Source organism: Kwoniella botswanensis, chromosome 1, assembly GCF_036426115.1.
Source record: "Kwoniella botswanensis chromosome 1, complete sequence".
In the NCBI taxonomy this organism is placed as follows: Eukaryota; Fungi; Basidiomycota; class Tremellomycetes; order Tremellales; family Cryptococcaceae; genus Kwoniella; species Kwoniella botswanensis.
Genome location: NC_088599.1, coordinates 61,687 through 88,472, shown reverse-complemented (window position 1 = coordinate 88,472; position 26,786 = coordinate 61,687). Strand labels below are relative to the sequence as shown.

The 26,786-nt window shown below is 46.1% G+C and overlaps 8 protein-coding genes across 8 annotated transcripts; 4 read left to right on the top strand and 4 right to left on the bottom strand.

The window, feature by feature from the left end:
- Nucleotides 1–128: 128 nt before the first annotated feature.
- L199_000032 (uncharacterized protein) lies at nucleotides 129–2,473 on the bottom strand (the record flags this gene model as incomplete). The annotated part of the gene is made up of 2 exons (XM_064885805.1): nucleotides 129–1,948; nucleotides 2,104–2,473. The coding sequence occupies 2 exons, from the start codon at nucleotides 2,471–2,473 to the stop codon at nucleotides 129–131; spliced, it is 2,190 nt and encodes a 729-aa protein (XP_064741877.1).
- Nucleotides 2,474–3,377: 904 nt separating this feature from the next.
- On the bottom strand, nucleotides 3,378–4,979 carry L199_000031 (uncharacterized protein; the record flags this gene model as incomplete). The annotated part of the gene is made up of 1 exon (XM_064885804.1): nucleotides 3,378–4,979. The coding sequence occupies one exon, from the start codon at nucleotides 4,977–4,979 to the stop codon at nucleotides 3,378–3,380; it is 1,602 nt and encodes a 533-aa protein (XP_064741876.1).
- Nucleotides 4,980–6,763: 1,784 nt separating this feature from the next.
- Nucleotides 6,764–9,372, top strand: L199_000030 (uncharacterized protein; the record flags this gene model as incomplete). The annotated part of the gene is made up of 8 exons (XM_064885803.1): nucleotides 6,764–7,124; nucleotides 7,193–7,577; nucleotides 7,657–8,061; nucleotides 8,127–8,370; nucleotides 8,444–8,485; nucleotides 8,603–8,860; nucleotides 8,955–9,213; nucleotides 9,266–9,372. 8 exons carry the CDS (start codon nucleotides 6,764–6,766, stop codon nucleotides 9,370–9,372), a joined length of 2,061 nt encoding a protein of 686 aa, XP_064741875.1.
- Nucleotides 9,373–11,037: 1,665 nt separating this feature from the next.
- Nucleotides 11,038–13,606, top strand: L199_000029 (uncharacterized protein; the record flags this gene model as incomplete). Its single annotated transcript, XM_064885802.1, has 12 exons — nucleotides 11,038–11,474; nucleotides 11,593–11,831; nucleotides 11,901–11,956; nucleotides 12,010–12,096; nucleotides 12,161–12,288; nucleotides 12,351–12,423; nucleotides 12,483–12,669; nucleotides 12,733–12,814; nucleotides 12,872–12,963; nucleotides 13,045–13,216; nucleotides 13,282–13,488; nucleotides 13,558–13,606. 12 exons carry the CDS (start codon nucleotides 11,038–11,040, stop codon nucleotides 13,604–13,606), a joined length of 1,809 nt encoding a protein of 602 aa, XP_064741874.1.
- Nucleotides 13,607–13,911: 305 nt separating this feature from the next.
- L199_000028 (uncharacterized protein) lies at nucleotides 13,912–14,756 on the bottom strand (the record flags this gene model as incomplete). The annotated part of the gene is made up of 4 exons (XM_064885801.1): nucleotides 13,912–14,003; nucleotides 14,071–14,156; nucleotides 14,278–14,668; nucleotides 14,726–14,756. The coding sequence occupies 4 exons, from the start codon at nucleotides 14,754–14,756 to the stop codon at nucleotides 13,912–13,914; spliced, it is 600 nt and encodes a 199-aa protein (XP_064741873.1).
- Nucleotides 14,757–16,315: 1,559 nt separating this feature from the next.
- L199_000027 (uncharacterized protein) lies at nucleotides 16,316–18,278 on the top strand (the record flags this gene model as incomplete). Its single annotated transcript, XM_064885800.1, has 9 exons — nucleotides 16,316–16,571; nucleotides 16,613–16,709; nucleotides 16,754–16,875; nucleotides 16,973–17,081; nucleotides 17,135–17,296; nucleotides 17,347–17,561; nucleotides 17,617–17,852; nucleotides 17,925–18,191; nucleotides 18,249–18,278. 9 exons carry the CDS (start codon nucleotides 16,316–16,318, stop codon nucleotides 18,276–18,278), a joined length of 1,494 nt encoding a protein of 497 aa, XP_064741872.1.
- A 530-nt stretch (nucleotides 18,279–18,808) lies between these two features.
- Nucleotides 18,809–23,702, bottom strand: L199_000026 (uncharacterized protein; the record flags this gene model as incomplete). The annotated part of the gene is made up of 6 exons (XM_064885799.1): nucleotides 18,809–19,516; nucleotides 19,595–20,074; nucleotides 20,140–20,673; nucleotides 20,757–23,107; nucleotides 23,177–23,524; nucleotides 23,588–23,702. 6 exons carry the CDS (start codon nucleotides 23,700–23,702, stop codon nucleotides 18,809–18,811), a joined length of 4,536 nt encoding a protein of 1,511 aa, XP_064741871.1.
- Nucleotides 23,703–24,396: 694 nt separating this feature from the next.
- L199_000025 (uncharacterized protein) lies at nucleotides 24,397–26,420 on the top strand (the record flags this gene model as incomplete). Its single annotated transcript, XM_064885798.1, has 8 exons — nucleotides 24,397–24,648; nucleotides 24,711–24,732; nucleotides 24,803–24,909; nucleotides 25,027–25,328; nucleotides 25,420–25,434; nucleotides 25,493–25,596; nucleotides 25,666–26,172; nucleotides 26,263–26,420. The coding sequence occupies 8 exons, from the start codon at nucleotides 24,397–24,399 to the stop codon at nucleotides 26,418–26,420; spliced, it is 1,467 nt and encodes a 488-aa protein (XP_064741870.1).
- Nucleotides 26,421–26,786: the final 366 nt, after the last annotated feature.

Sequence of the window (26,786 nt, the reverse complement as noted above, 5' to 3'; positions counted from 1 at the left end):
CAAAAACCAACAACCAACAACCAATACTCGAGAAGGTAATGATAAAGCATTGCAAATCACTACAGAGTGCAACCCTTCGTGTCAACTTTTACCCAAACTCGTATTGTCCACCATCACTGACTAGTAGTTCAGTGGAAAGGCCAATCCCCAAACCTCCTTCTTACCCTTCCAACAGCCCACGCACCAATACTTCGATCCTCATCTTCTCTATCCTTTTTCACTTGTTCTGGTTCTCTTTCAGCGGAAGATGAAGGTTGATACCATCCGAAGCCCTTAATTCGCCATAGATCGTTGATATGCGTATGAGACAACGAATGGACAGTCCACCAATGAGCGTGTGGTTGCGGTTGGCGATTTCGTCGTGGTTCTGAAGATACTCTTGATTGAGGTGGCGGTGCTGGAGGAGGAGATGGTGGATCTTCATCCTCGTCAGCCTCCCTTTTAGATGCAGAAGACTTCGTACTGGAGGGATCAGGAGTGTCGTTGGGTTTTAACGGCGTATCGATCTTCACTGCTACCTTGTAAGGGTTCTTCACTTTGTCAAGGGGAGTTTGGAAGTTGATTCCTTCAGTAGGTCCATATCCAGAAGCCGACCCAAACCCAAGATCATTAGTGTGATCCTCTTCACTTGTCCTAGGAGTTGAGCCTTTGAGGTCAAATGCTGTACTGATTTCCTTCCCATCTGCTTCGTCCGAGGAATCCTTTTTGGCCTGTTTGCTCTGATCATCCATATACGACTTTTTCACTCCCTCAATGGCTTTCATGATATCTCCAAAGGGCATCACATCGTCATGATTCCCTGCTAGTCCTAGACCAAGTCCTGCATTGTGAGAAAATTTGGGTTTGCTTTGACTTGGTGAAATAGATGTACCAAATGTCGGCGTCGCTGGATTATCGGCACTTTGGGTTGAAGGACTTTCTCCTCCAGCCGGCACTGATCCAGATCCACCAGAGCCTGATCCTGGGCTAGAAGAAGAACTACCTTTGGGTCTACCGACTTTCGACGTAGAATTACTCTTCTCTTTCAACTCCCTTAAATCCCTTCCCAGCCCTTCTAAGACATTTCTAATCTCGTCCAACTTGCTTAAACCCTGTTTACTAAACTGGTTGGTCAAGCTGACTTCTCCGGAGATATCTTTGATTATAGATCGAGTGAGATTCGAAAATTTGTCAGAGGCTTGATGAGATGCCGTATTGAGTTTGGTTATCTCTTCAATGATCTTGTTCGTACCATCACGAGTACCGGAGGAGGAGGTCGAGGGGGAGGAGCTTTTGACTAAAGTTCGATAGATTGCTTCCAGGTCGGTTTTGAGTGATATCAAATCACCTTGTTGGGCATTAAAATCCTTGGAGATCATCCTGAACTCTTTCTTTAGATCATTCTTCAATTCGTTCAAGATCAATTTGATATCATCCTCGTGGATATTTCCACTAAGTTGGGTATTGAGAGATTTGATTGATAATGAATTGTCGAAAGGAGTTTGATTCGGTCTAGCTTGATTCTTGACGTCCTTCCATAAATCTGCATCCGATTTAGTAATTGAACCGTCATTTCCATTTCCATTGGAACTGAGAAACCCTTGCCCGTTCTCCAACAACTTCTTAATGCCTAACAATTCCCTTCCCATTTTCCCCACAGCACTAGCTTCGTTTGACCTAGTAAGTTCCACCAGAGCCAAAACCTCTTGTAAACCTTGGTTCACTTCTTTCATCCTATTATACGTTTTGTACGATATCATTCCTGTGAGTAATACCACCAAACCACCAACAAGGAGAATACCATTGTTGGGATTTGACGACTCGCTGATATTGGAATTTGCCGAAGGAGATGACGAAGGCGAGGTGGAATCGGAATAAGGTAAGAAAGGTTTGATCTTTAGGGCGTCGTTGTATCCTGCTCGGTAGGTTGTTCGGAGGATTGTATCGAGGATGAGTAAATTACGGGATTCTAGAAGTAAAGCGAAAGGAGGTGGAAAGAGTCAGTGTCCCCGTCTCTGACACCACATTAGGACATGATAATGGTTCGAATCAAGATGTGGATGTGGTTCTGATTCAACAGGGGCTACAATGAGTAGTATGGTGTGGAACATCATCGTTACTCACTTGATCGTTCGTCCTCGGACTGATCACCGGCACCATAAGATGCACCCTCATCATTGTTCCTCCCTGAGACGTTCACCTGTCCGACCGGCCCAACATCCTCCTTTTTGTGATCACCATCATCATCGATCCTACCATGCCCATGACCACGTTCTCGTTTAATGAAAGGCGATGTATTCTCTTCACCCTCATCACTGCTAGCATTGCTCCACTTCCTCACCCATACTTTTCTCTTCCACCTTCCCTCGGGATCTTGGTCTTCCCAAGTCTTCTCATATTTCTTCCATCCGTTCGTTCTATCCTTCACCTCATCTTCAGTATCGGCAGATGATCTATGAGTTCTCGCAGGTTCACACGCAGTGAAGAATCTCATCATGTCGTTGGTCACCTCTCACACTTGTACAAGTATGTTTGGAGCGGAGTCGTGGTGATTAAGATGATCGAGAGTGGTGATACTGTTGCTTGAGATCCTACTCGACAATGTATGATAGGTGTTGGTAGGGGTTGATAGATCGAAGATAGATGGAACGATGATGATGATGATGATGGGAATCAATGTGGTATCATACGTGATCGTTATGCAGCTGACCTCGGTCATCCAAAGTGGAGGTCAGTTCTCATCTCTCAAATTCACAGCAAGTCATGTCCAGTCTCATCCTGCATAACATATCCACAGCAGGGTCCGTATACATACGCAGCTGCTCATACTGACATGTTCATGATACTTGCATAAATAAAGATATATATCAGATCGGATCAAAGGGTACTTTCAATCAAGAGAGTAAACCTGTTGTATTTGTATACAATCGTATAGACATGAACATATAATGTCCAATCAATAGGAAACGAAATATTAAATCGAATATAGTTCACTTGGCAGACTAGATACTAGAAAAGAAAGAAACAACGAAAAGACGGTAAGGACGTTTAAGACGATTGAATGGTCAAATATCCACACATATAGTGGGAAGAGGGTGAGGGTGATCTGTTTGATATCGAAAGCATTAGAAAGAGAGGAAAGAAGAAAGGAAAGTAATGGTTGTCGGTGTGTTGACTTTTTGTTTGGATTTGGACGATATGTATGTGAGCATATACGTGTCCGACTTGAGTAGCTTTCGTGTTACGTGAGAAGCTATGACCAGTCTTCAGCACTCAATGAAGAGGTGAAGATGGGGGTTGAGACTCGACTTGTTGAGTTGACTTCGAAAGTTTGTAGCCGCTGGAACCGATGCTGCACTACTGGATGGAAGGTATGATCGGAAAGAGTGAAAGTTGATTTACAGATAAGAAGCGATCTGATCCTTCCCGATCAAACCCCTGTCAACCAAACTCATTAAGACTCCCGTGAGACCGCTGAGCTTGTTCTCGAGATCTTCAACCTTCTTCTCGAGGTATTCAGATCGTTCGATCTTGGCTCGGCGTTCATCTCGGGATTTCTTGGCGGCATCTTTCGCCTTATCTCGGTTGTCGGCTATCCTCTCTCCAAATTCCTTGGCAGCAGGCAACTTGTCTGCCGCAACGTCCTTGAGCAGCATATCGAAAGAGGGGTAAGATTGGATCTGGTTGATATCCATACCCAAGATAGATTGGGCAGAACCATCCTTGAGGAATTTCTCAGGAACGACGGATTTAGGTCGAGCGGTAGATGGTTTGCCAGAGATAGTCTTCTTGATGGTTGCAGGTGTAGGAGATCCAAGTTCGCTTTCGTCCGCACAGGAAGAAGATGGTGAACCGCCACCTTGTAGAGAGATCGTCTTGGATTTGACTGATCCTGAGCCAGGTGGTCGTCCCCTCTTCTTGATTGGCTGAGCCCCATCAGCAGACTCGGAAGACTTTCGCTTCAGGGTGGTAGATGCTGGTGGGCTAGGTGGAAGAGAAAGCTGAGAAGGTCGGATCGAAGTAGGTGAAGACATAGTAGAAGTAGCAGATGGAAGTAGCTTATCGAGCAAAGCATACGCATCTGTTAGATCATTGACTGAACCAGGTCCAGTGGAAGTCAACGAAGGTTGTTGTTGCTGAGCAACCTTCGGTTCACCCAATTTACCGAGGAGGTTGGTAAGACCCAACTGACTAGCTGCATCAGCACCTAGATCAGTGTGAAGGCCGAAGTCGCCAAAGCTGAGACCAAAGGTGTTGGTCATTGTAGGATCGGTCGTGCCTCTGCCATCGGGACCTGGAGCAGGCATGGGAGCGGCAGCCGTAGCAGTGAAGTCGAAGTCGAAGTCGGGTAGTGGCTGTTGAATATCCTCAGGTTGGTGAGTGATACCGACAGATGTGGGGAGAGGGAAGTCGAAATCGAAGTTGAAATCGAAATCAGTCTCTGGGTCGAGGGCGGCTGATTGTTCCGACTCGGTGGATTTGGGAGTAGCAGTTTGACAATCGGATGGTGCTGGAGAGTTGGACATGAGAGGTACGTTGGTAGCCTCACCAAGATCCGCATCAACCAGGAACTGATCCCAATCGACTGACCCCATGTTTACGTTGAGACTATCGAAAGTGAATTCCATTGATTCGGGCTTCGTAAGAGGAAGTAGAGGTAAGGGTGGTGGGGTGGTTGTAAAGTTCAGAGCTAGAGTAGGCTCGGTCGGGTGAACTTGTAATTGGTGTTCCTGAGATATACTCGGCTGACGAGAACTGGCAAGTACGGTTGTCGTCTTTTGTTGCTGTTGCTGCACGTTAAGTGAGACTTTATGGGGGGCTCGACCTAAGTTGTGACGTCGGGTTGTGATAGGAGGTGGTGGAAGTCGAGTCGGTAATGGCGTGAAGGCAGGAGGAGTACTTGATGATGATGTACCTTGTGTAGGTAGATATTCTTGATGACTATTGATTGATACATGTCGATGGACGGGTCGGAGAAAGAAGACGGTATGATGTAACATGGGTGAAGGGTGGGTAAGATAAGATAAAAGGAGGAGTTGAAAAGACAAAACATCATCAGCACGTGTAACCATTGTACGTCGTGAAGAAGGAAATAGGAAAGCTGTGTGTGTGAAAGGAGATGGATGACTCACGTGTTCTCTTGGACAGACTGTTTAACGTCCTTGGACTGCGTATTGCGATTGACTAGGTAAGTGAGTTGGGGAGGGGTCGAGTTGGACACCGAGCTTGACAAGTTCGGAGTTGTTGTTGGGCTGGTTGTTGTTGTTGTTGTAGTTGTTGACACGCGGGGGTTTGAGTGAAGCAAGACATCTTGGGCAAGAGTTTGATGAACCGAAGTTCGTTGGTTGTTGTTCAGTAAAGTAGTTGAAAGAAAAAGGGGTTGTTGATGACTTGTAAAGTATCGTCCTGTGTTTAGACGACTGGGTTCTCTTCTGTTCGAAGACTGTTCACTTAGGCGGTGAATTGCATGTTGGATGGCAGTTGTATAATAGCTATGTAAGTCGTATGAAGAAATTGGTCTGCGGTGCTATGGGGTTGTGGGCTGAGCCAGTGAGTTGGTGAGACACTTGTGAGTATGGTCGCTGTTGTTTAAAGTGTCTATCTATTGGATGTTGAGATTGGTTATGACGAGAAGAGAAAGAGAAAAGAAAAGAAGAGAAAAGGGGGGGAAGGGGAATGTGTTATCAATCACATCCATAAGTTACCACATAGGTCAGGTTCAGGGTTTTCAGCTGAGTTTGGTTCATCGGCGTTAGATATCGGCGATATATACGAGGCACAGCGGTTAGGTATGCAGGTAGGCATGCGGAGAATAGGTTTATATGGTGGGTCCTTTGTCTCTTTTGTGGCACTTTGGAGACTCCACCAAACAATGATCGATGACGAACGTTTATCTTCTGTCTTGTCTCTTGAGAGCTACAGGTTAGTATTCTCATCCTCTTTATCAGACACGTTGCTTATTCACTTCTTTCATATGATCAGATCTCTCCTATCTGCCAAAGCCTCATTCAGATCGATCAGCGCCCCATAGACATCATCTGATGCCGAGAATAAACAACGCTATACGGAAAGGGGCGAGGAAGTAAATCATGAACGTGCTCTTTCTCCTTTGAACCATCTTTGGCTATTCCAGGTTGATGATCAACCATGACTAGATCAGCATGACACATCTCGAATTGTTTCGTGTCTATACATTATCTTTATCCCCGATACAGGCTGAAGCGGGGGAGGGAGGGGATGTTAATAACCAACGTTCCATTCCGGATCAGCACTAGTGACTGATCACTAAGAAATGATTTGTTGTTGATATTCACCTCGTGAGGAGCAATTGAGTCTCCATGTCATAACATCATAACTTACCAATATCATCATTTATATCACTGACCATCATTTTGCGTATACTGAACAGCGATCCACATCATTCACACTATAATTGTGCATGGTGTCAACAATAGATATCAAACCAGATTCATCGTCATCGGCATCTACCTAACGTCTGATATTGGTGAACACACGTTGGGTCATATTGTGTCAGCATCAATCCCATCAACCCGGACGGCCTGTGGACTTCGACGTGAAAAGAGCGATCGAAGGGAAAAGAAGCACATACGTGATTCGTATATATGGATCCCTTGTGCGAAGTGCAAAGGATTGCGCCTATGACGATATAGACGAAGGTGGGGAATTGGGTAGTGTCTTGAAGATAATTAGTATAAGAATCCACCAGCATATCACCCCAAGTTGTTATATCACTATCCACAACAATCGACTTCCCCACCGCATAATGTCATCTCACCAGACATGTTCGAACTATTCAAGAGGAAACTCATCCCACATCGTCTATCCTCTCACACCACCTCAAACACCCGAATCACAAGCCTATCAATCACCGACCACGACTCCAGTCCAACATGAGAATACAAAATACGATGGAGATTCAGTTCCACCTCTATTGACATCTGCCATTCCGGACTTCGACTTAAATTCCATACCAGAGGAAGTAACTGAAGATGAACACGCTCAAGATGAAATCCCAGACAAGTATGTATGGAGAAAAGGGATGAACGAGGCGGAGAAGGATGAGAGGGAGGCGTGGCTGTGTGAGAAAAGGGGTAGGAAAGGGCTTAGGATTGTCATTGTTACGGGTAAGTTGGCTTTAAATTTTCAATACTATAGCAGTACTCAAATTGACATCACATTACCAATCACACAGAAAACTTTCTACCTAAAGTGGACGGAGTAACTCGCACACTGTCAAGGCTCCTCGAACACCTGCAATCGCAAGGCCACGAATGTATACTCCTCGGTCCCGCATCCACTTTATCGTCCTACGCTTCTCATCCACTTGTAGGCACCTTGGGTATTCCCCTAGTGGTATACCCAGGTTTAAAGTTGAACTTCCTTCGACCGAAATTCCTAAGTATCATAAGGGATTGGGAGCCCGACGTGGTGCATTTCGTAGATCCGATATGGCTCGGTGCCCAGACGATATTGGCTATGGAATTGGGCTGGGCAGGTGATAAGTGGTTATCCCAAGAAAGTGAATCACCAACGATGGGTAAAGGGCTGGGTGGAGCGGTGGTAGCTAGTTATCATACGTAAGTGAGACTCATTCTTCTTGATAGAAAGGTGTGAAAGGTCGACCAGATTGTTGTACTTACGAAAAACTCTATTCAGTAACTTAGCAACCTATGCGACCCTCTTCGGCCTCTCCTTCCTTACTCCGATAATCTGGGCATTTCAATCTTCCCTTTACTCCAAATTACTACTCACCCTATGTCCAAGTCCCAGTACAAAGTCGATGCTGGAATCTCAGTCGTTCAATGGGGTAAGGCTCTGGCCAAGAGGTGTCGATCTGAGTCAATTCGGACCTCACAATCGCGATGAAGCACTCAGAGCCAGTTGGGGTATAACTATGCCTGAGAACAAGTGGAAGATACTCCTAGAAGACACGAAGTATGATATGGAAAAACAAGGAATGATGACTCCTCCTTTGACCCCCTGGAATGGTCCTGTCGATGGTGCGTCCATCTCACATGGAGGTGATGAGGATAGAGTGGTCTTACTGTATGTCGGCAGAATGTGAGTACCATTTTAGATATCACATATCACAGATCACCATATACTAACGTAAATATCGCAAATAGATCATGGGAGAAGAATCTCCAACTTGTCCTCTCAGCCTACTCACTCCTAGCTCAATTTCTACCTGAAGGCTCGTTGTTGCCTAAATTAGTATTCGTAGGTGACGGTCCAGCCAGATCCGACCTCGAAGCGAGATGTTCTGCCGAGAAGAACTGGGACGTGACCTTCATGGGTCATAGACAAGGTGAAGAGTTGGCGAAATGTTATGCCTCGGCGGATATTTTCGTGTTTCCCAGTTTCACAGAGGTAAGCTGTCGTACACACTATACACGTACATCTGATGGAAAGTTGATCTAATTAAACGTCATTCGTTTCATAGACATTCGGTCAAGTTGTCTTAGAAGCTTTGGCATCTGGATTGGTAAGCATACACCTTTTCGTTCCCGTTGACCGATTCCTTTGTTGCGACACTATGCTTTCGTAATGTATATTGCAATACATGAGAGAGATATGCTGACCCTCTCTTGAACCATTACAGCCGGTGGTGGGACTAGATGCAGAAGGTACTCGAGACCTCGTCACCCACGATCAAACCGGATTACTACTCTCTGTACCAACTAAGGAAACAACCTGGCCTCAAGCTTGTAAATCCGACTCGTCCTACTTCCAAGAACTCTCCTCCACCTATGCAGAGATAATTTCGACATTGGTGGTGGATCACAAGAGAAGGAGAGAGATGGGTAGAAGAGGTTCAACTGAAGGGATAAAGGGATATACATGGTGGGATGCCATGGAGGTGAGTGAACCATTAATTCATGATCATTCCCTCATTGTCATGGTCCCAATCTGTAAACGAGCGACATATGCTAATATCTCTTCTATGTCTATAGGCCTGCGTAGACGGGTATAGAGAATCCATGAGGATATCCCGATCGAAACGAAACGTCCAGATTATACCCCACTCACCGGCTGAAGAATTCATCATTATACCGTCATCTCTACCTAAACAGCGAAGGGGATTGTCATTAGTGAACAGAGTGGTAAGCCGAAGATTGGCCTACAAGCAGCCTAGAGCACCTATCAGGGGAGGAAGAGGCAGGGTGAGGTGGATGTTATCGAAAAAGGACGAAGGAGGTTGGATGAGTATTAGTGAGTGACGTGTAGCATAACAATTAGATTGGCGATTGACATTGTGTGGTAGGAACACTAGTCAAGATAATCATGACCATCTGTCTGTTCTACGCTATTTGGAGTCATCACAGCTCTCAAATCACCTCTGACTCTATCCTCGAACCTGGAAAATTGTGACCTTGATCACCGGAATCCCTTCGACATTCTTCTCACAGTCAGCCCTCGATTCGGAACGAGTCTATCCGTCCTATCAAGGAGATTAGCGTTCTTTCCCTCCATTTCTAGAACTATCTCACTTGACACGACTTTAATGACCTTGTTTCAACTCCTATATATCTGTATCTCTTCGATCTAATCTGAGCCCCGATCTTCCTACCTTCTGCAATACCGGTTGTGTGCCATTTCGTATATAACAAATCAGCGCAGGTTGTAGCTTGTTTCCGATGATAACATCACAGCTCCTCGTATTGGAAGGTACCATCATCGTATACACCTTCACTTAGTCCGTCTTGTCTTCTTAGTTTTACTGTGCTAAGGCAATGCACCTATTCTCCTAGGTACTATGCAGGCAAATTTGATCTCCATCAGCCTAATCAGAATGCATCTCTGCTCGTTTGGGATCAAGCAGAATCATTCTTCTTCAAAGACACGGAAAGAGGTGCAAACTGAACAAGCATATTGCAATATACTGTACCGCATATACCATAAAGCTTGTGGTAAACGGGGATAAGTCAGTCTAACACTACTGATCAGATTCTTTCCCAGTTATGACTGGTAAGTTGTGGGATGGTCATCTTCACCTCTCTGCATTGTGGATGTCTCTGCACACGCAGCTCGATTTTGCTCTGGTATCGGCCTCTTGATGTCATTCTCGTTAGCCCTAGAATGGATTTCCAAGTATCAGCGATAGGGGTGCACGGACATAAAGGAAGGAATATATACAGTTGCACAAGTGTATCCCAGGTAAGATCGGATCTTCCTTTCACCATCTTCTTGCTTTGATGAAACCCAATGGTATGTGTCTTCGATTCCGAGACAAGAAGTGCTCTTCGTTAATAGGGAAACAAGTTGCGCCTAAAATTGTTCGTGTTGATCGGACTGCTGAAGGTTACACGCGATACTGCCACCAGGGACAAACATACAATAAGCTACATTGGGTAAATCGCCACTCAGAGGATCAGGTATATTGCTGGTTTTCTCCACGTTCGTTGGTCGGTGTTGGATGCTCATGCACAACTGTTTATTGCCTCTTCGAACCCATTGTCCAATGCTGCACACGAGTACATACGAATGAGTAATGATATATTCGAGTAAGCCGGCGGTGTCATTCTGGTAAATCTACGTCACACTCCTAGCACCCTGAGATCTCCGATCGATCTGATTGAGTACTCTCAAAATACGAGCACAACCTGCGACCTCCACCTAAACAACATACAGTGTGTTCTAGTTCAGCTCCACTTTTCTTGTCAATTCGTGCTCGTATGTATAATTCGATCATTCGCCGTTTGATGCACCAGATAACGGTACAGCATAGCAATAACATGGCCAGACAAAAGACCGACGGACGAAGATGAATAAGCATGTCTCGTTACGACGTGATCATAAAACCGCTCGAATACCGACGTCACTATTTGGTGATGAAATATATAGCAACATGTGCTGACGGTACAGACCAGTCTTGATCCTGGGGTAAATCTTTTGCCTGTGTACGTGTTGTCACCTCTATCGAGTGGACACTCCCTCAGCGGGCTATTCCTTCTTTCGCCTTTCACGTCCACTCGGTACCACGGCCATTCCAAAGTCATCACGATTGTCGCAGTGTTTAGACCGACAATCCTCGCCATGCCTTACAACGCGTTTCAGACCACTTTGGTGGGCACAGTCATACGTTTAGTATCAGGTAATAGACTGCTGAGATACCAAGATGAGATCGAATGTCCAGAGCGGTATACCAAAGAAGAAATAGCTGGACGACAGGAGAAGGAATCGCCAACACAATCACGTAGGGTCTCGAGGTATGAAACTCCTGCTTCCAATGATGACGCTACGGTAGTAGAGGAGACGAATGCACCTCGTCGATCAGATTCTGATGAGACCATTATAGAGGGAAATCCAGATCATGTCAAAGATCTGCAAAAGGGAAGAGGGAAGGAGGTCGTAGGAGAGTACAACGACAGTAGTAGAATTGGAATGGCGAATAATGAACAGCAGGCTGAAGAAGGGATGAAGGAAGATCCAAACTTGGTCACTTGGTATGGTGACAATGATCCTGAGAACCCGTGAGTATCATCACTCCTCTTCACATGGATATCTTTGGGAACCCCTTTCATTTCTGGCTTTTACCTGCTATGTTACAGGTCAGTCATAGCTAATTTTAACATGTTCATACTCATACAGCTACAACTGGTCGACCCGATACAAGACCTTCGTCGCCTTGCAGATGTCTTTCCTCACTTTCGCAGTCTACATCGGCTCGTCGATTTACTCAGCAGGTATAGAAGGGATAATGGAGCAATTTACTGTATCTCAGACAACCGCTTTAGTGGGATTGACAGCGTTCGTGATCGGTTATGGTATTGGACCAATGTTATGGTCTCCAATTGCCGAACTGTCAAATGTAGGAAGAATGCCCGTCTGTGAGTGATCCTGTTGTCAACCTAGTTATTGCCAAAGGACGGAAGGCTGAATGACGTATGACCATACAGATGTCGCTACACTCTTCATCTTCGTCGCATTGCAATTCCCGACAATCTACGCCAACGTAGGTCAAGAGTCACCATAAACATTTGAGTTTACAGCTGATTGCCTCTGAAGAATATCCACACTTTACTCGCGATGCGGTTCTTTGCTGGATTCTTCGGCAGTCCCGCTCTAGCAGTCGGAGGGGCTACCATGGGAGATGTGAGTTTTATTACCCACCTCACCGGCCCACGATAATCAGCTGACATATCAACATCGTTCATAGATGTTCACACCCAAACATCTGGCATATGCTATCGGTGTATGGGGCTGTGGCGCGGTTTGTGGTCCAGTTATAGGACCTCTGTTAGGAGGATTCACATATCAAGCTAAAGGATGGACTTGGCCATTATGGTGAGCACAAAATATGGCTGCAGATAAATATGAGGACCAGAGCTTACTTTATACATATGTAGGGTCCTCGTATGGCTCTCTGGAGGATGCTTTGTGTTGATCTGCATCTTCTTTCCTGAAACTTCTGGTAAAAATGTCAGTGCACAGATACTCAAGCTTTAGTGGCTTCGCTGAGCGTTTAACATGACTTTCAGATCCTGCATAGGCGAATGTTAAGGCTCAGAAGGATTACCGGAAACAACGACCTAAAAACTCAAGCAATGATTGATTCAAGCCATCTATCCGGTGGAAGGGTGGTATATGAAGCTCTGATTAAACCTTTCGTATTGTTCTTCGATCCAATTCTACTGGTCTACAATACTTATCTTGCCCTTATCTATGGTGCGTCCCACATCTCGACTGCTTCCATCATCACATCAGCTGATCGAAATCTATGGTAAACAGGTCTTCTCTACATCTGGTTCGAGAGTTTTCCATTAGTATATATGGAAGTCCACGGTTTCAACCCTGGTGAATCTGGTACAGCGTGAGTATAGCATCTCCCCGTTGTCTCCACAGGAAACCATGTTCACCCTTTTTTCAGCTTCTTGGGTATATTCGTGGGCGCGTGGGCAGCCTGTGCTGTATTCTGTTACTACATTCATGTGTATTTGGAACCGATTTTCGACGCAAACAGTGAGTGACCTGTACCTGCAATAGTGACTGGATAAAATTGCTCAAGCGATCAAGTACTGATTGATGGGTATCATTACGCAGATGGCTTGATCCCATGTCCAGAAATTCGGTTATATCCTGCTCCTATCGCTGCCGTCTGCATTCCGATAGCAATGTTCGGCTTCGGATGGTCAGGTCAATACGAGTCAGTCCATTGGATCGTCCCAACAATATTCACCGGCTTCTTTGGTGTAGGCGCATTCATTTTGTTCCAGTAAGTCGCAAACTCGCTCTTGTGAACCATTATTTGACATCCGAAGCTGACTGGATGTGAACTAGATGCATTTTTGCCTATTTCGGAGACGTATTCTACGAAGAGATCAGTTCCGTCTTCACCCTCAATGACCTCTTCAGGTCATCTTGGGGTGCCGCTTTCCCCTTATTCGCTAATGCCTTGTTCAAGCATCTGGGTATAGGAGGTGGGAATAGTTTGCTGGGAGGTTTGGCATGTCTTTTCGTGCCTGCTCCTTTCTTATTTATCAAGTAGTGAGTGGTCAATTTACCTTCAAAGTCATCTCATAGTAGATATGTGCTGATGGTACTTTCTCTCGATAGTGGTCACAAGATCCGGGAGAAAAGTAGATACGCTTCGAACAAGAATTAGACGTGAACTATGGGAGTGAATGATCTAGAACGTTACATCTGAGATGGTAGTACTCGATTCGTTGCCCATTATGAATCATCAAATTGACACAAGGTACGCTCGAGTAGCTTCTATTTAGTTTCAACTCTTTACAGAAGATGTAGCGAGTAATGACCGAATGTAGCATATGCATTGATACAATTTAACAGCCAAGCAATACCGCTATCGTAGAATACAAATATCTCAGATACAAATACACCTCTCGTTCACTTACAGATACACAAACGCTGAGTTACAGAGAACCGTCTTTCTCCCAAATCCATATCCTACTGGCCCTCCTCTTTCACTTGCTTTCCATGACCTTGTCTTTGGATTCCCATCGCATATTCATATACCAACCTTCCACCAAGCATAGCCGCTACAAAGACACAACAGCATCAGATTTCTCTTCTGCGTTGACTTTTTCAAAATCCAAGGTTACTCACAATACAACAATGCTGGTAATGCTAAAGCATTGAGTATGGTCGTAGTCTGGGGTAAAGATTCGCCGGGGTAAAACCATCCTCTGTACCTGTACACCAGTACGAAGATCCGACTATCATCAGTATGTGATCATTTTTGGGGGTTAAACGGAACCTGACGAACGATCATCTCAAGCAAGGAATGCTGTTTTTGATATAAGACTGACTCACCAATTATAAGCCGCTAGTGCGACCACCATATCGTTCATACTAGCATGCTTGATCGTCATCTTCACTTTCCTACCTCCATTATCACGCATATTCCAAGCTGAATCGACAACTTTTGACCAATCTTGTCCTTTCTCAAAGTACTCCTTCCTGATGAGCTCATATGCTTCACCTGCACCAGTGATGATGGCAGATAGAGCTGATACGACCCCTGCACCAGCCGCGTAAAATCCCAAGGTCGATAAGGTTGCTCTGGGAGGAAGAACGGAAGTAGGATAAATAGAGAGAGGTAGAAGATCCAAGGTGGATATACCGAAAGAAGCTGTCAGGAAAGCTATTGGCCAATGAACGGTCGCAGGATGAATTGGATGACCAGCCGATAGATCGTCGTGTCCTGGGACTTAGCCTTGAAGAAGTTGAGAGGATTCATGCGCGACTTCCTCGGCTTTACCAGAAGCGGTGGAACGAGTTGATACGGGCATGATGCGTAACAAGTGTCAATTTGGATGTTCGAAGACAAAGTGTCATGAATCAAGCCGCTTGAATATAGATATGTATATACAGGCAGTACTTGTAATATCAGTTCAGTCTATGATATGACATCGTGCTTGTATATCTATTCTTACCGGACCCGGACCAACCACGATGAGATGATGACAGGATGACGACCTCAGATCGATCGAGATAAGGGAATGAGGGAATCTCGATGACGTTTCCGGAGATTCCCATCGTTCCCTCTTGTCGTTCAATGGTGACGCGGCCATTATGACATGTGACTCGAATCCCACATCGCCCTAAACAGAAGAAGAGATGCATGATGATTGCACCACCGTCGTCGTCTGGAACCCAAGAAGTCGTGAGCTCGAGCAATGTTGAAACCGATTGTGAAAACAGGAGGCTTATACATGTCGATCGTAAAATGCAGAGTCCCATCCAGGTTTTACAATATTCTGGACGTTGGTGAGGTATGATAGATATGAGTTTGGAGGGTGCGTGAGATGTACACTATGGCAGACGTTGAGAAGCTGACAATGAGGAAGCTCACCCAGTATCAATATCCACCAAATCGCACGCGACCTTCAAACAAGAAATGGCCAGACCGCGATCAAAGCACGCAAATCAGTTCTGTGTCTTTTCACCCCTATGTCATAAGGGCAGAGTCACTTCGCGTTCCTGTCGTCATTAATTAGGTGTCCGACATTTCAAGAAGCCGGTACAACCCAATGTTGCGCATGAAGTAACGCCGTCGAGTGCCCGTAACCAACTGGTTGAAGAAGAAATCGACGCTCCTCATGACCAGATTACTGTGAGGATGGTTTGCTCGGCGGTTGTTTGACAATGATGGACTCTGCGTTGGGCGTTCGATGGTCTAGTATTTAGAGTCACATTTGGTTGACAAGTTACAGCTACTGCATCTTTGCATCTTCTCGAATACGACCGAAAGGAACGGGATCTGCTCTTCAATCGACCATGTAGTGCCCGTATAGCTGCGGATTGGGGCGTAATCTAAGTCACCGAACGGGAAATCTTGTGCGCACCAAAAATACAGATACCATGATCTCGATTGCTCACCCACAATGCAACCTAGATGACAGGCAGTACAGTTCTTCTTTGCTCAAGTGAGCATTATGCATCCGACTGAAAATCCGCCATATCGACGGCCGACAGCAAGGCCCAAGGCACCTCATTGGTACGGGGAGTGGAGAAAAAGTCTAAAGACCAATCATTGTATGCCTGGCTATCGGACCCGAAATTCTCGGATTTGATCGAGATTGCTGACTCATACTTCCTTATCACAAATGTTCCGATGTCCAGCAGGGCTATGGGAGGAGAAACTGCATTCCTCGAAGAGTTGTTGACGCTAACTTTGATCCCGAGGATCATTTGATATAGTTGATTGAGAAGATGCGGCCGAACGAACATGCCAAGTGCACCCAACACGAGTCCAAGGAAGGTTTCCCACCTATGGGAATAGATATAAGCCTGCCGAAAGTATTCCCAGATCCCTCTGTTCGGTGCTCCCCATACGACCCTCCTCAAGATGTCCGTCAACAAAAGAACGGGACTCGCATTAGACAATCAAGTCGATAACGAGAAAGGCAGAGATCTAGCTTCCATACCTACCCTTCCTCGGGATGAGCAAGATGAAGAAGGCCCATCTCCAAATCGCTTCATACCCCTCAAGTACCGTCTGATTGCATTTTCCATGGTGGTTTTCTTCAATACCAGCTCTTCGTTCTCCGAGAGCACTCTCAGTCCGTTGAAGTCTACTTTCCGAGAGCAGCTCAAGGTTACTAGTGAGTAGCACTAAAGAAGGAGGTTGTCTGACTAGGTACAGATGCGCAATATGGAGCAATCTCGTCCGCATCAAGTCTGGTCAACACGATTCTGCCTGTCATTGGGGGGCTGGGTATCGATTACTGGGGTGCTACATAGTAAGTGTATAGCACCTCCAGGGTCATGCTGACTGGCATAATAGCGCATCGATCATCTGTAGTACTTTCATCATGCTCGGAGCTATGATCTCTGCCGCTGGCTCGAACACATCACGATTCGGCTTAGTAGTGGGAGGACGAATTTTGATGGGCTTCGGATCAATGGGTGGGTCCATGATACCATAACGCATGGCTGACCGACATAGTCATTGAATCTGCTCAGCTCAAGCTATATACTCATTGGTTCCGCGGAAGTAATCTAGCCCTTGCTATCGGGATCGATCTGGCGTGGAGCAGGGTATTATCTGTCATCTTGAGAAGTACGGCAGTCCCAATGAGTATGATCAACGGTTGGTGGGGTTGGGCACTCTGGTGAGAGTGATGTGCACAATGTGTAAGAGACCAAGCTCATGATAGCATTTCAGGATTCCCGCTTTTACCACAGTAGCCAACCTTATCATATGCATCATGTACTGGGCGTACGAAAGGAGAGTACCCAAGCAGTACAGACCTCCTCTTGGGAAAGACGCGGCGAGGAAAGAAGGGGCTTTAAGGAAGGCCATCGAGTTTAACAAGATATCAAAGATGTGAGTGAAGGTTGATTAGTTGCCATTTCTGTCGCTGACTATTCTCCCAGCCCTCGATTCTTTTGGCTCTTTGCAGGCATCCAATTGTTCCAGACCTCGGTTGTCGGCGTATACAGTAGCAACCTGGCAGATATTCAAACGCAGACTCGAGGTACCTCGAAACTCGCTGCGGGCTACAATTCTAGTCTTCAAAGTGTTGTACCCATCGTCATGATTCCCCTTGTCGGGGCGTTTATCGATAGATTTGGGATGCGAATGTATTTCAGTAGGTTGATTCCTCGAGTATGCCTATGTAGTCCTCGTTGACCGTTTCGATCTAGTCTCGTGGACCGCGATGATGTACGTGATCGTGATAGGCCTTATCGGCCTTACCCAAGTGCATCCTCTCGGACCTATCATCCTTGGCTCTTTTGCTTTATCCACCTATGCTATTCCCTTCTCCGCTTCGATCCCAGTCATGATTGGCGATGCAGACATGCTGGGAACGGCCATCGGGATATGGAAGGCCTTTGGTAACGGTGGAATTATCGTCTTTGACGTTGCAGCTGGTGCCATTGTGAGTGAACAATACCTCGTCTTCATTGAGATCATTGAATGGTCGCTGAGAATCACCTTCATCGACGCGTAGCAAGACTTGTCGGGCACCAACAGTTACGACAATGTCATCTACTTGTTGATGGCTTACAAATCCTTACAAATCCTTTATGGATTCTTCTTCGCTTGGCTGGACGGGAAATGGCTGGCTAACTCACTCCGTAAAGGTGAGAAGGAAAGAGTCGCAATTCGGGACGCAGCACTGGCAAACAACGTTGTTCTGCCTGGATGGAAGCCGTCTAAGTGGGGTATGTGGATCGTCATGGGCGAACTCGTTGCCTTGACAATCACTGCTTGGGTAGTGAGTGCTGCATCTTGACGCTTCTCGAATATGTCGCTGATCCAACGACACTCGCAGGTGTACATTGTATATTCGCTTGGAAAATAGATGCAATTGACACATTCAAATGAACCCGGTGATGAGTATCGCGATGATGAGTTCCGTATGTGTATACAGCGTCTTTGCAGTATGGCTGTAGAGAGATGAAAGAATGTGAAGCTGGATGCATGGTTTGACAATACGTTGTTCAGCTAGCTCTCGGGTGCAGGATCACTAGATACCACTGAGTTACTGAGGAAATTCTGCACAAACACCGTCTGAGCACCACTCGTACTGAAATGGATTGTTCTCGAATTATTCATTTCCGTGCATATGAAGAGTGGTGTTTTGTTTGACCATACTACTGATGATGTGAATCAAAGAAGTGATGGGTGTGTATATGATATGTTCATTTATGGAATAAATGTATGCGTTGTGTTTAACCATGCTAAAAAAATCGTATTTTTTCTTTTTGCTTTTTACTCTTTTTCTTCTTGGATTCTTGTTTACCACCACCCAATCAACCTTGTCAAAGCACTATCATGCAAGCATCTGCATCTTCCTGAAACATATCCATTATCCTCTCACAACGAATTGATCTATCGCTTAGCACCTGTTCTTCTCTTACCCCTTAAAGCGTTCTTGCCTCTCCTAGCGGCCGAAGCACTCGGCTGCTGTTGACCTTGGATGAACCTTACCAACTCTTCGACACTTTCCGTACCCCTGGTACCGATATTTGATCCTTCGGACACTTGGCCTTGTCCCTCGGCCGACGAAGCGGAGGCAGCAGCAGATTGTCCACTGGCATCTATGGGATGTCCAGCAGCAGCAGCAGCAGCAGCTAAAGTAGTGGGGTCAACGATTCGTACTCCACCTGAACCAGATCCATTTGCGAGGGTACTACCAATCCTTCTGCCCTTTATACCTCCACCAGTAAGTTGGATTCGTTCCTTGGCAGCTTTCAATCGTTCTTGTTGATCCTTCTTCAATTGCTCATTCCTCTCTTTTTGCTTCTCAACATTGTCGATGACAGCTCTGAGTAGCTCGACGTTCTTCTTGACTTCCTGAGTCTGCGAGTGCTCTTCACCTAATCTAGCACTGAAGATGTCAAGAGCCTTCTCCGATGTGGATAAGGCAGCAGCCATGTCTCCGGCGAGGAAGTGAGATTGAGTGAGTTGGTGGAGAACCTGACCCGTTTGTATGTGGGAGTCACCGAAAAGAGATAAGGTGGAATCATAAGCTTGTTGTTGAAGAACAAGGGCGAGGGAGGTCTCGTTGATTGCTTGGAGGACGACTCCGGCGTTACTCTGTAGTGTCAGAAGTCATTAGCATATGGCATGATGAAACGAGACAAACGGAGCAGTGCAGAATCTGGTAAGACCCACCAAAACAGTATTGATCTCCGGATGATTAGGTCCATGAATGACATCCCAAAGTCTCAAAACATGTCTGAAGTATCTGAGAGCTTGTTGGGGATTACCCTCAAGATTCTCCAACATGGCGAGGTTGAAGTAATATCCAGCGGTTTCGCTGTGATAAACACCAAGTGTTCGCTCAGCGACGATGATAGCTTGTCTTTGCAATCTGAGCGCGGTGGAGATGTCCAATCCCAATGGCTGCTCTGGATCAGCAGCGCCCTCTGGGTTGGCAGCAGCTTGAGCAGCGACTTGTTGGATCTTCAATCGTGCCAATTGATGGATCGCTTGAGAGTACTGGTTGTATACCGAGGCTACCTCAGGGTGGATTACCGAGTAGATGTTCTCGTATAATTGTAATCCTTCCAGCATGAACTCAAGACCAAGGTCGATAGAGCCTCGGTTGATGGTGTTTCGTCCGGCTTCGAGTATTTCTTCAGCAACAGTTACCTAGAGGAAGACGAGAATTAGTGATTCCGTATCGGTATGTAGACGCGTGACCAGATCGTACTTACAGTAGGAGCAGTGGATTTGACCACAGGAACAAGTGTCAATATATCTTCAGGCTCGAAGGTGTTCAGTCTCTTTTGTACAGGTACCTTGTTCTTCTTGTTCTTCCTATCTCTCAACTGTTTGATGTCCTTCTCGTCCTCGGTCGAAGATGAGTCTTGATCTTTGTCAAAGACATAATCCCTCTGAGCGAGCTGTATACCAAATCTGACAGCGAGTTCTCTAAGCAATTGTCTCTTCTTCAAGCTTTCTTCAAAATGAGCTTCTTCCACAGTGAACCTGAATCTAAGTTTGACTTCATCGATTATAGCCTTTCGCAATGATTCAGGAGTAAGTTTGGTATATTCAGGTTGCTCTTCTCTGTCGGAGATACCGATTGGGTTGAAAGTGGCTGAAGGCGAAGAGTTGTACGAGGAACCGAGAAGACAATTCAAAAAGTGAGAGACAGCGTAGGTGGTGGTTTCAGGCTGAAGGTTGGAGATGAGGGTTCGAAGGATGTGCTTGGATGCCCGGAATATCATCTCTTGAAGGACGATTGCCTGGAAACAGAATCAGGTTAGTTCATCATACCAAATATCCAAGTAATTCAACCCGAAAGCGGTAACATCAGAACGCAACCCACCTTCAAAGCAGCAAGATGACCAGTCTCCTTCCTGGCCTCACCCTCTGGCCCAGCAGAGAACTGTTTGATGGTGTTGGCTAAATGACCCAGATACCTCATGTTGATACCCCTTCCGTGCAAATGCTTAGTCAAGGAAGCACCATCCATGAGACCCGAAGTGTTGCCGGTAAGAACATCCAAAACGACGGCGGGGATAGCGATGGATCTGAGGAAAACAGAGGCATCTCGTACAGCTTTGACAGACGGATCAGACTCATCGGTGATAGTGGACGGTAAGAAAGGTTGATCATCTGAGGTAGTAGAATCTTTCGATGGGATCTGATCCACGAAAGCATCTGGGTTGAACTTCAGTTCGAATTGCTTGATATCGCCGATCACACTAGCATCGACAGGTTTCTCTTCCTCCGCTCTGTGGGCAGCCGCGGCTTCAGCGGCAGGTGATTGTTCTTCTTTAGGTGTAGACGATTCATCTGAAGCTTGACCTTCTGGCTTATCCTCGTCGGTGGTAGATGGTCCAGCTTCTTGCGCTTTGTCTTTCGAAGCTTGTTCATCTTGTTTAGCTTTAGCTTTCTCAGCTACACCTCTAGCCCATCGCTTCAACTCTGACTCCCAGAAAGTTTCCAACAATTCGGGTCTAAGCATCGTCAATCTGTGTGGGTATTTAGCACCTTCAATCTCATAATCCTTTTCCAACCATTCAATATCGACAGGTGACAGTCTTTGAGCATCAAGAAGATATCTCCTTCCATCTGTACCCTTCAATCCTTTCACTTCTGAACTAGCGTAAAATTCGTATTCAACGCCCTTTCCGTCCTTGATCTTGTGAGCGGCGAGTTTCTGCGCTTGACCAACCGTAGCCATCAATTTATGAGTAGCTTTGTCCCAGTGGACTGAAGTGGGGTTTTCAGAATCGATACCGTAGATCATCATTGGATTCTCGTTTTCACCTTCGACGTCCGTTTGGCCAGGCTCTCCGACATCCACAGATTTATCAGCAGAAGCTTTCGTAGGCGAATCACCAACTTTGACCCAATCTTCCTTCTTCTGGGCTTCACCATCTTCTGCTGAGTTGGACTCTTGATCTCCCTCTTCTTCCTCCTTCTTACGGTTGGAGAAAATACCAGGTAAGATGGATTGACAGATCCATCGTTTACCTTGCCAATCTACGATGGTATGCCCAAGCATGTACAGACCGTCAACGTCCAGTTTATTCAACAACTTGACACCGGCTGCGTCCTTTCCATGGGAGATTCGCATAGCTGCATCACCGCCCAAGTGGCCATAAGCGTTGAGGGCATCGGAGTCACCCTGAGTGATGAAGATGTTGGATTGGAGATACATGTGAGCTTTTGGATCTTCAGATGGGTTGATGGCAGGTATATCACCTCTTGAGACGGTTTGTACCGCTCGTATAGCAGCTTGATCAAATTCCGCCCATACCTTCTGCAACATCTTCTCTCTAAATACTCTCTCTTGCATCGATCCTCTGGGCAGTTCTCTAATGCCCTGGATTTCCTCATTCCAGTCCCTGGCAGCATCAACACTATCAGCACCATAAGCACCGGTGTGTAAGAATGCTAGTTGGGTTCTAAGGATTTCCGCCGAGGTGGCAGGCTTAGGGATGTTTGTTAACCATGGATAAGCGGGCTCAGCTTGGGGAATAGCGACAGTCGAAATGGGGTCGAGAGAAGGTGGTTCGGTAGATAGAGGTGACAACTTAGATAGCCTTTCCGAGAAGAGAGGCGACAAGGAGTGTAACAAATCGATCAAGGAGTGAGTAGGTGGAGGGTTTGAGCCATTGTTATCTGTTCTGGGGGAAGGATCGAATTGGTTGACGTTCGATTTCGAAACATACCAGCCTCTAGTGGTACAGATGATCGTAACGGTTTCACCTTCTAACAAAGCGACTTGGAGGTATAATTGATGACCTAATTGACGCAAGTGTGGTGGTGGAGGATTGAAAGGGGAGATCTGGATAGATTTCAAACATGGTAGAACTTCCAAAGGCGATTGTGAGAAAGGTAATTCTCCAAGTTTCGTTGATGCCCATCCTTCGGATCCTTTCCAATCTGAAAAAGCATGTGATTTATCATTGGAAACAGCTCTTTTCACTTTCACCAATTCCTTCTTGCCTCCTTTACCTTTTCGTCCACTTGGCAAGGATACCTCTACTTCCTCATACTGGGTCTCACCACCTAACGACAAGACTCCATCACGAACAGATTCGAAGATTGTGGATCCAGGTTGAAGGGCGATGGGAGTGGTCGTCGTGTTGGCGGTGGTACCAGCAGGAGCGATCAGTTCAAGTATTCGGAGGACAGATTGACGAGCGGTAAATTCTCCGTAAGGTTCTATGGGATCAATGATAATGCGAGGTCAGGCAAGCACAAGGAAACCAGCGTGAAGCACATGTTGCTCACCCTTCACAACCTCCAATACCCTCTCACCGTCCTCCTCGAGGTGGGTAAAAGCATCTTGAACTTCCAACCACTCATTCAATCTCTCTCCTGCCCTAATCTCGCTAAGATCTTCCTTTTTGGTGAAGACCTTCCCTCTTCCGTCATCGCCCTTGACGAACGGTAATCTTAGAGAGTATGGTCCAAGCCAGTATGCTCCCACCCAGTCGTTGATCAGCAGCTTGATGTCCTGCATGGTCTCCGTAGGTTGAGGGTAGATGGTGAGTCGATCGCGGGGTTCCGAAGAGTCCTTGGCCTTTGGCACCGTACGAGGACATGTTGGAGTTGGGAAGCGGATAGTCAGAGGGGGTACTATGGGGAGATGCATCATGACCGATTCAGAGCACGAATATACATTGTGACATTATCACTTACAAGGAACAGCTTCAGGTTGATCCTCTACCTTTTCTTCACCATTGACCTGAGCGACATCTTGAGATACTTCAGCTTGGCCAATAGGCTGTTGCTGTTGCTCCAGTTGGTCTGACATGATGAGATATGGGCTATGAGACACCTGTGATATACAGGGATGTGAAACGATGATATCTGGCAATGTATATGATGCAGACGTAGTTTACATCTTTCTACGCTACCGCTGAGATCGATCTTTTTCTTTCACTTTCGACTTTTTCAACAGGTAAATCCGAACAGTCACATGGAGGCCACGTGGGTTTTGTCAGGTCGGACCTTCCAACCGAGTTTCGCCGATATCCCATAGACGGATGATTGCATGTTGAGAGATGTGCATGCATGTTGCCTCTGCAAGTGAGGTCATTCAGGCCTAGTTCATAACAATCATCTGGGTGGAAGACAGTCTTCCAGTCATGCCAATATCTTCACGGTACGAGTAACGTCATCTCCACCGATAGTTGTGGTGATCGGCGGGCGGTTCAAAGAGGGAGAAGAGAAACGTGTAGGTGATATAGCAAAGGGACAGTATAGCCAAAGGATACGGTGATCTCCTCGACCTGTCCAGTGCGAGGATATACGCTTTGAGAACAGCACAGTCTGAACAACAAGTGGATTTTGTGTAATTAGCTATGGCGTTCCCAGATTACAGATTACGACAAAATCAGGCACCTGGAAGCGGTGACCACCGGATCTTCCTGCGTAGTTACTGCATTGACAACCTAGATCTTGTTCATACAGCCTTCCTACGCATAAATAGACTCACTAGACTCAAGATGCCAGCACCTCCCAATCTCACAGCGGAACAGATAGCTAAAGCAGCTGAAAGGAAGGCAGCGAAATTGGCCAGGAAGAAGGCTATAGCGGATGGAAAAGTAGAGTTGAGTGAGGAGCAGAAACTAGAGATCGAGCGAAGGAAATTCCTGAAGCGGGATTGGGTGTCTGTGGGATCAAGCTCGAATCTGGAAGCAAACGCACCAAATGAGGATGAGACGGGGAAAGGAAAACTCAAGATTGTTACTTGGAACGTGAGTACGGTGATGATCAAGCGATTTCTGTCGAGTAATGATTGATTGTCGATTCCTTGCAGGTATTGGCTCAAACACTAGTTCGTGAGTATACCTCTCTGTCACAGTGGTCTACAAACAGACGTTTATTGACAAGAATATATAACCGCCGTAGGCAGAGAGCTGTTCCCCGGGTCCGATTGTCTACGATGGTCAGACAGACGAGCAATGTTGTTAGCAGAACTGGAACACCATTCTCAATCAGACATTATATGCTTGCAAGTACGTAAGGATTTGCTGTCTAGAGCATTGACCCCTGATTGTAATGATACGGTCTTCTCTCGTTACCAGCATCATCCGCTCCAAATGTCTTTACTCATGTAGTATCTATCCTCATAGGAATGCGATCGGGTCAAAGAATATTCTTCCTCCTTCCCCCAGCACACTTCCGTTAAAGGTTCCGGTCCAGGTAAACTCCACGGCTTGGTAATTTTCTACCGCACATCTAGGTTCTTCGTGCGATCAAGTAAGCTGGTTCACTTGGATGAAGAGGAGATATCACCAAGTGATTCGAAGGAGACAGGAGAAGACGGAAAGAGGCGGAGAGGTGGTAGCAGGCAGACTAAGAATGTTGGATTAATCGTTGCTTTGGAACAAATTGACGGGGATGGAAAGGGGATCGTGATCACTACCACTCACCTGTTAGTGAAATGAATCCAGTCCTCTTTTCAACTGATTACACACGTTTTCATAACACAGATTGAACGCTGATACTACCGTTGATGTCTACAGCTTTTGGCATCCCAAGTGAGTAGATTCGCCCAGATTCAACAATGCCATCCCAAATTATCTGACGAATCTTCAGATACGCCTATGAGCGAGTCAGACAATCTATCATCATCCTACGTAGTATACGTCAATTTCAAAAGGATAACGATTGTAACTCATGGCCAGCCATCTTCGCAGGAGGTGAGCTAAAATCGAGCCTTTCTTTTCATTCTGGAGTCATGCTCATCAATCACGTTCATTACTTTGCAGACCTTAACACTCAACCCTCTGAAGCCACATATCAGCTGCTCGTCTCTCCTCATACTCCCTTGCCGAAGAGCATGATCGATGAAATATCTTCTTCGAGACTGGTTCACGATAGCGTAGCCAAGATCTCGCCCTCCACGATTACAAACGTCTCTGAAGTCCCTTCAACCACAGCTACGGGAAGTAACACACCCACAATCAAAGAAGACGAAGAAGGTGAAGGTGAAGGGGAACTGCCAGATAATAACGAGAAGAGCATTGCCAACACTCGTACACCACAAGCGAATGATGGGATATTACCAGTAGGAGAATTGGTCAAATCTATGCAGGAGATCTTACCCGAGGGGGGAGCAAGGAGTGCTTACGATTCTACTGAATGGGGATCCAAAGTGGACAACCAGGAAACATTTGGGCGAAGAGGCGGATTCGAACATGTGAATGGGGATCAAGTATCAGGAAAGGAAGAACCGTCATACACCTGTTTCACACCTTTATTCAGGTTGACGTTGGGTGAGTGTCTGGCTCTGTCTCCGGCTCGTTGATTGATCATCTACGATTTCCAGCCTCTTGACATCGCTCACGCTCACATTGCTAAAACAGATTATCTCTTACTCCTTCCCGCTCTTCCCGGTCATAGTCCGGCTGTGATCACATCGATATACGCACCACCAAAGATAGGGCAACTAGGTGAAGGTCTGCCCAGGAAGGGGATTTGCGCGAGCGATCATTTGGCTGTGGGATGTGAGATCTCCTTTTGAACCCATTGCACAAGTACTCCGTATCCTTCAATTGCATTGATTCTTCTTCTAGTTGTATCGACGGTCACACTGACATATCTTTCATCCACCCATATACGTTATGTATGTCATTGTAGCGTCAGATGAATGACGCCCACCAAAATGGACTAAAGCCGTGACATTGATTCACTCGTAAATTACGGAAATATGACGAGTGGAGGTTGATCACCTAATCATTCTGAATTGGTCTTCATGACGTCGGTCGAATCGTCACAGCCCAGTCAGCTTGATAATATGGGTACATGCCTTCTGCTTTCTGTATACCTCATCTCGAGCCATTCGATGCAATCCTTGCATTCCTTCAGAGCTTCCACAGCCGCGAGACAT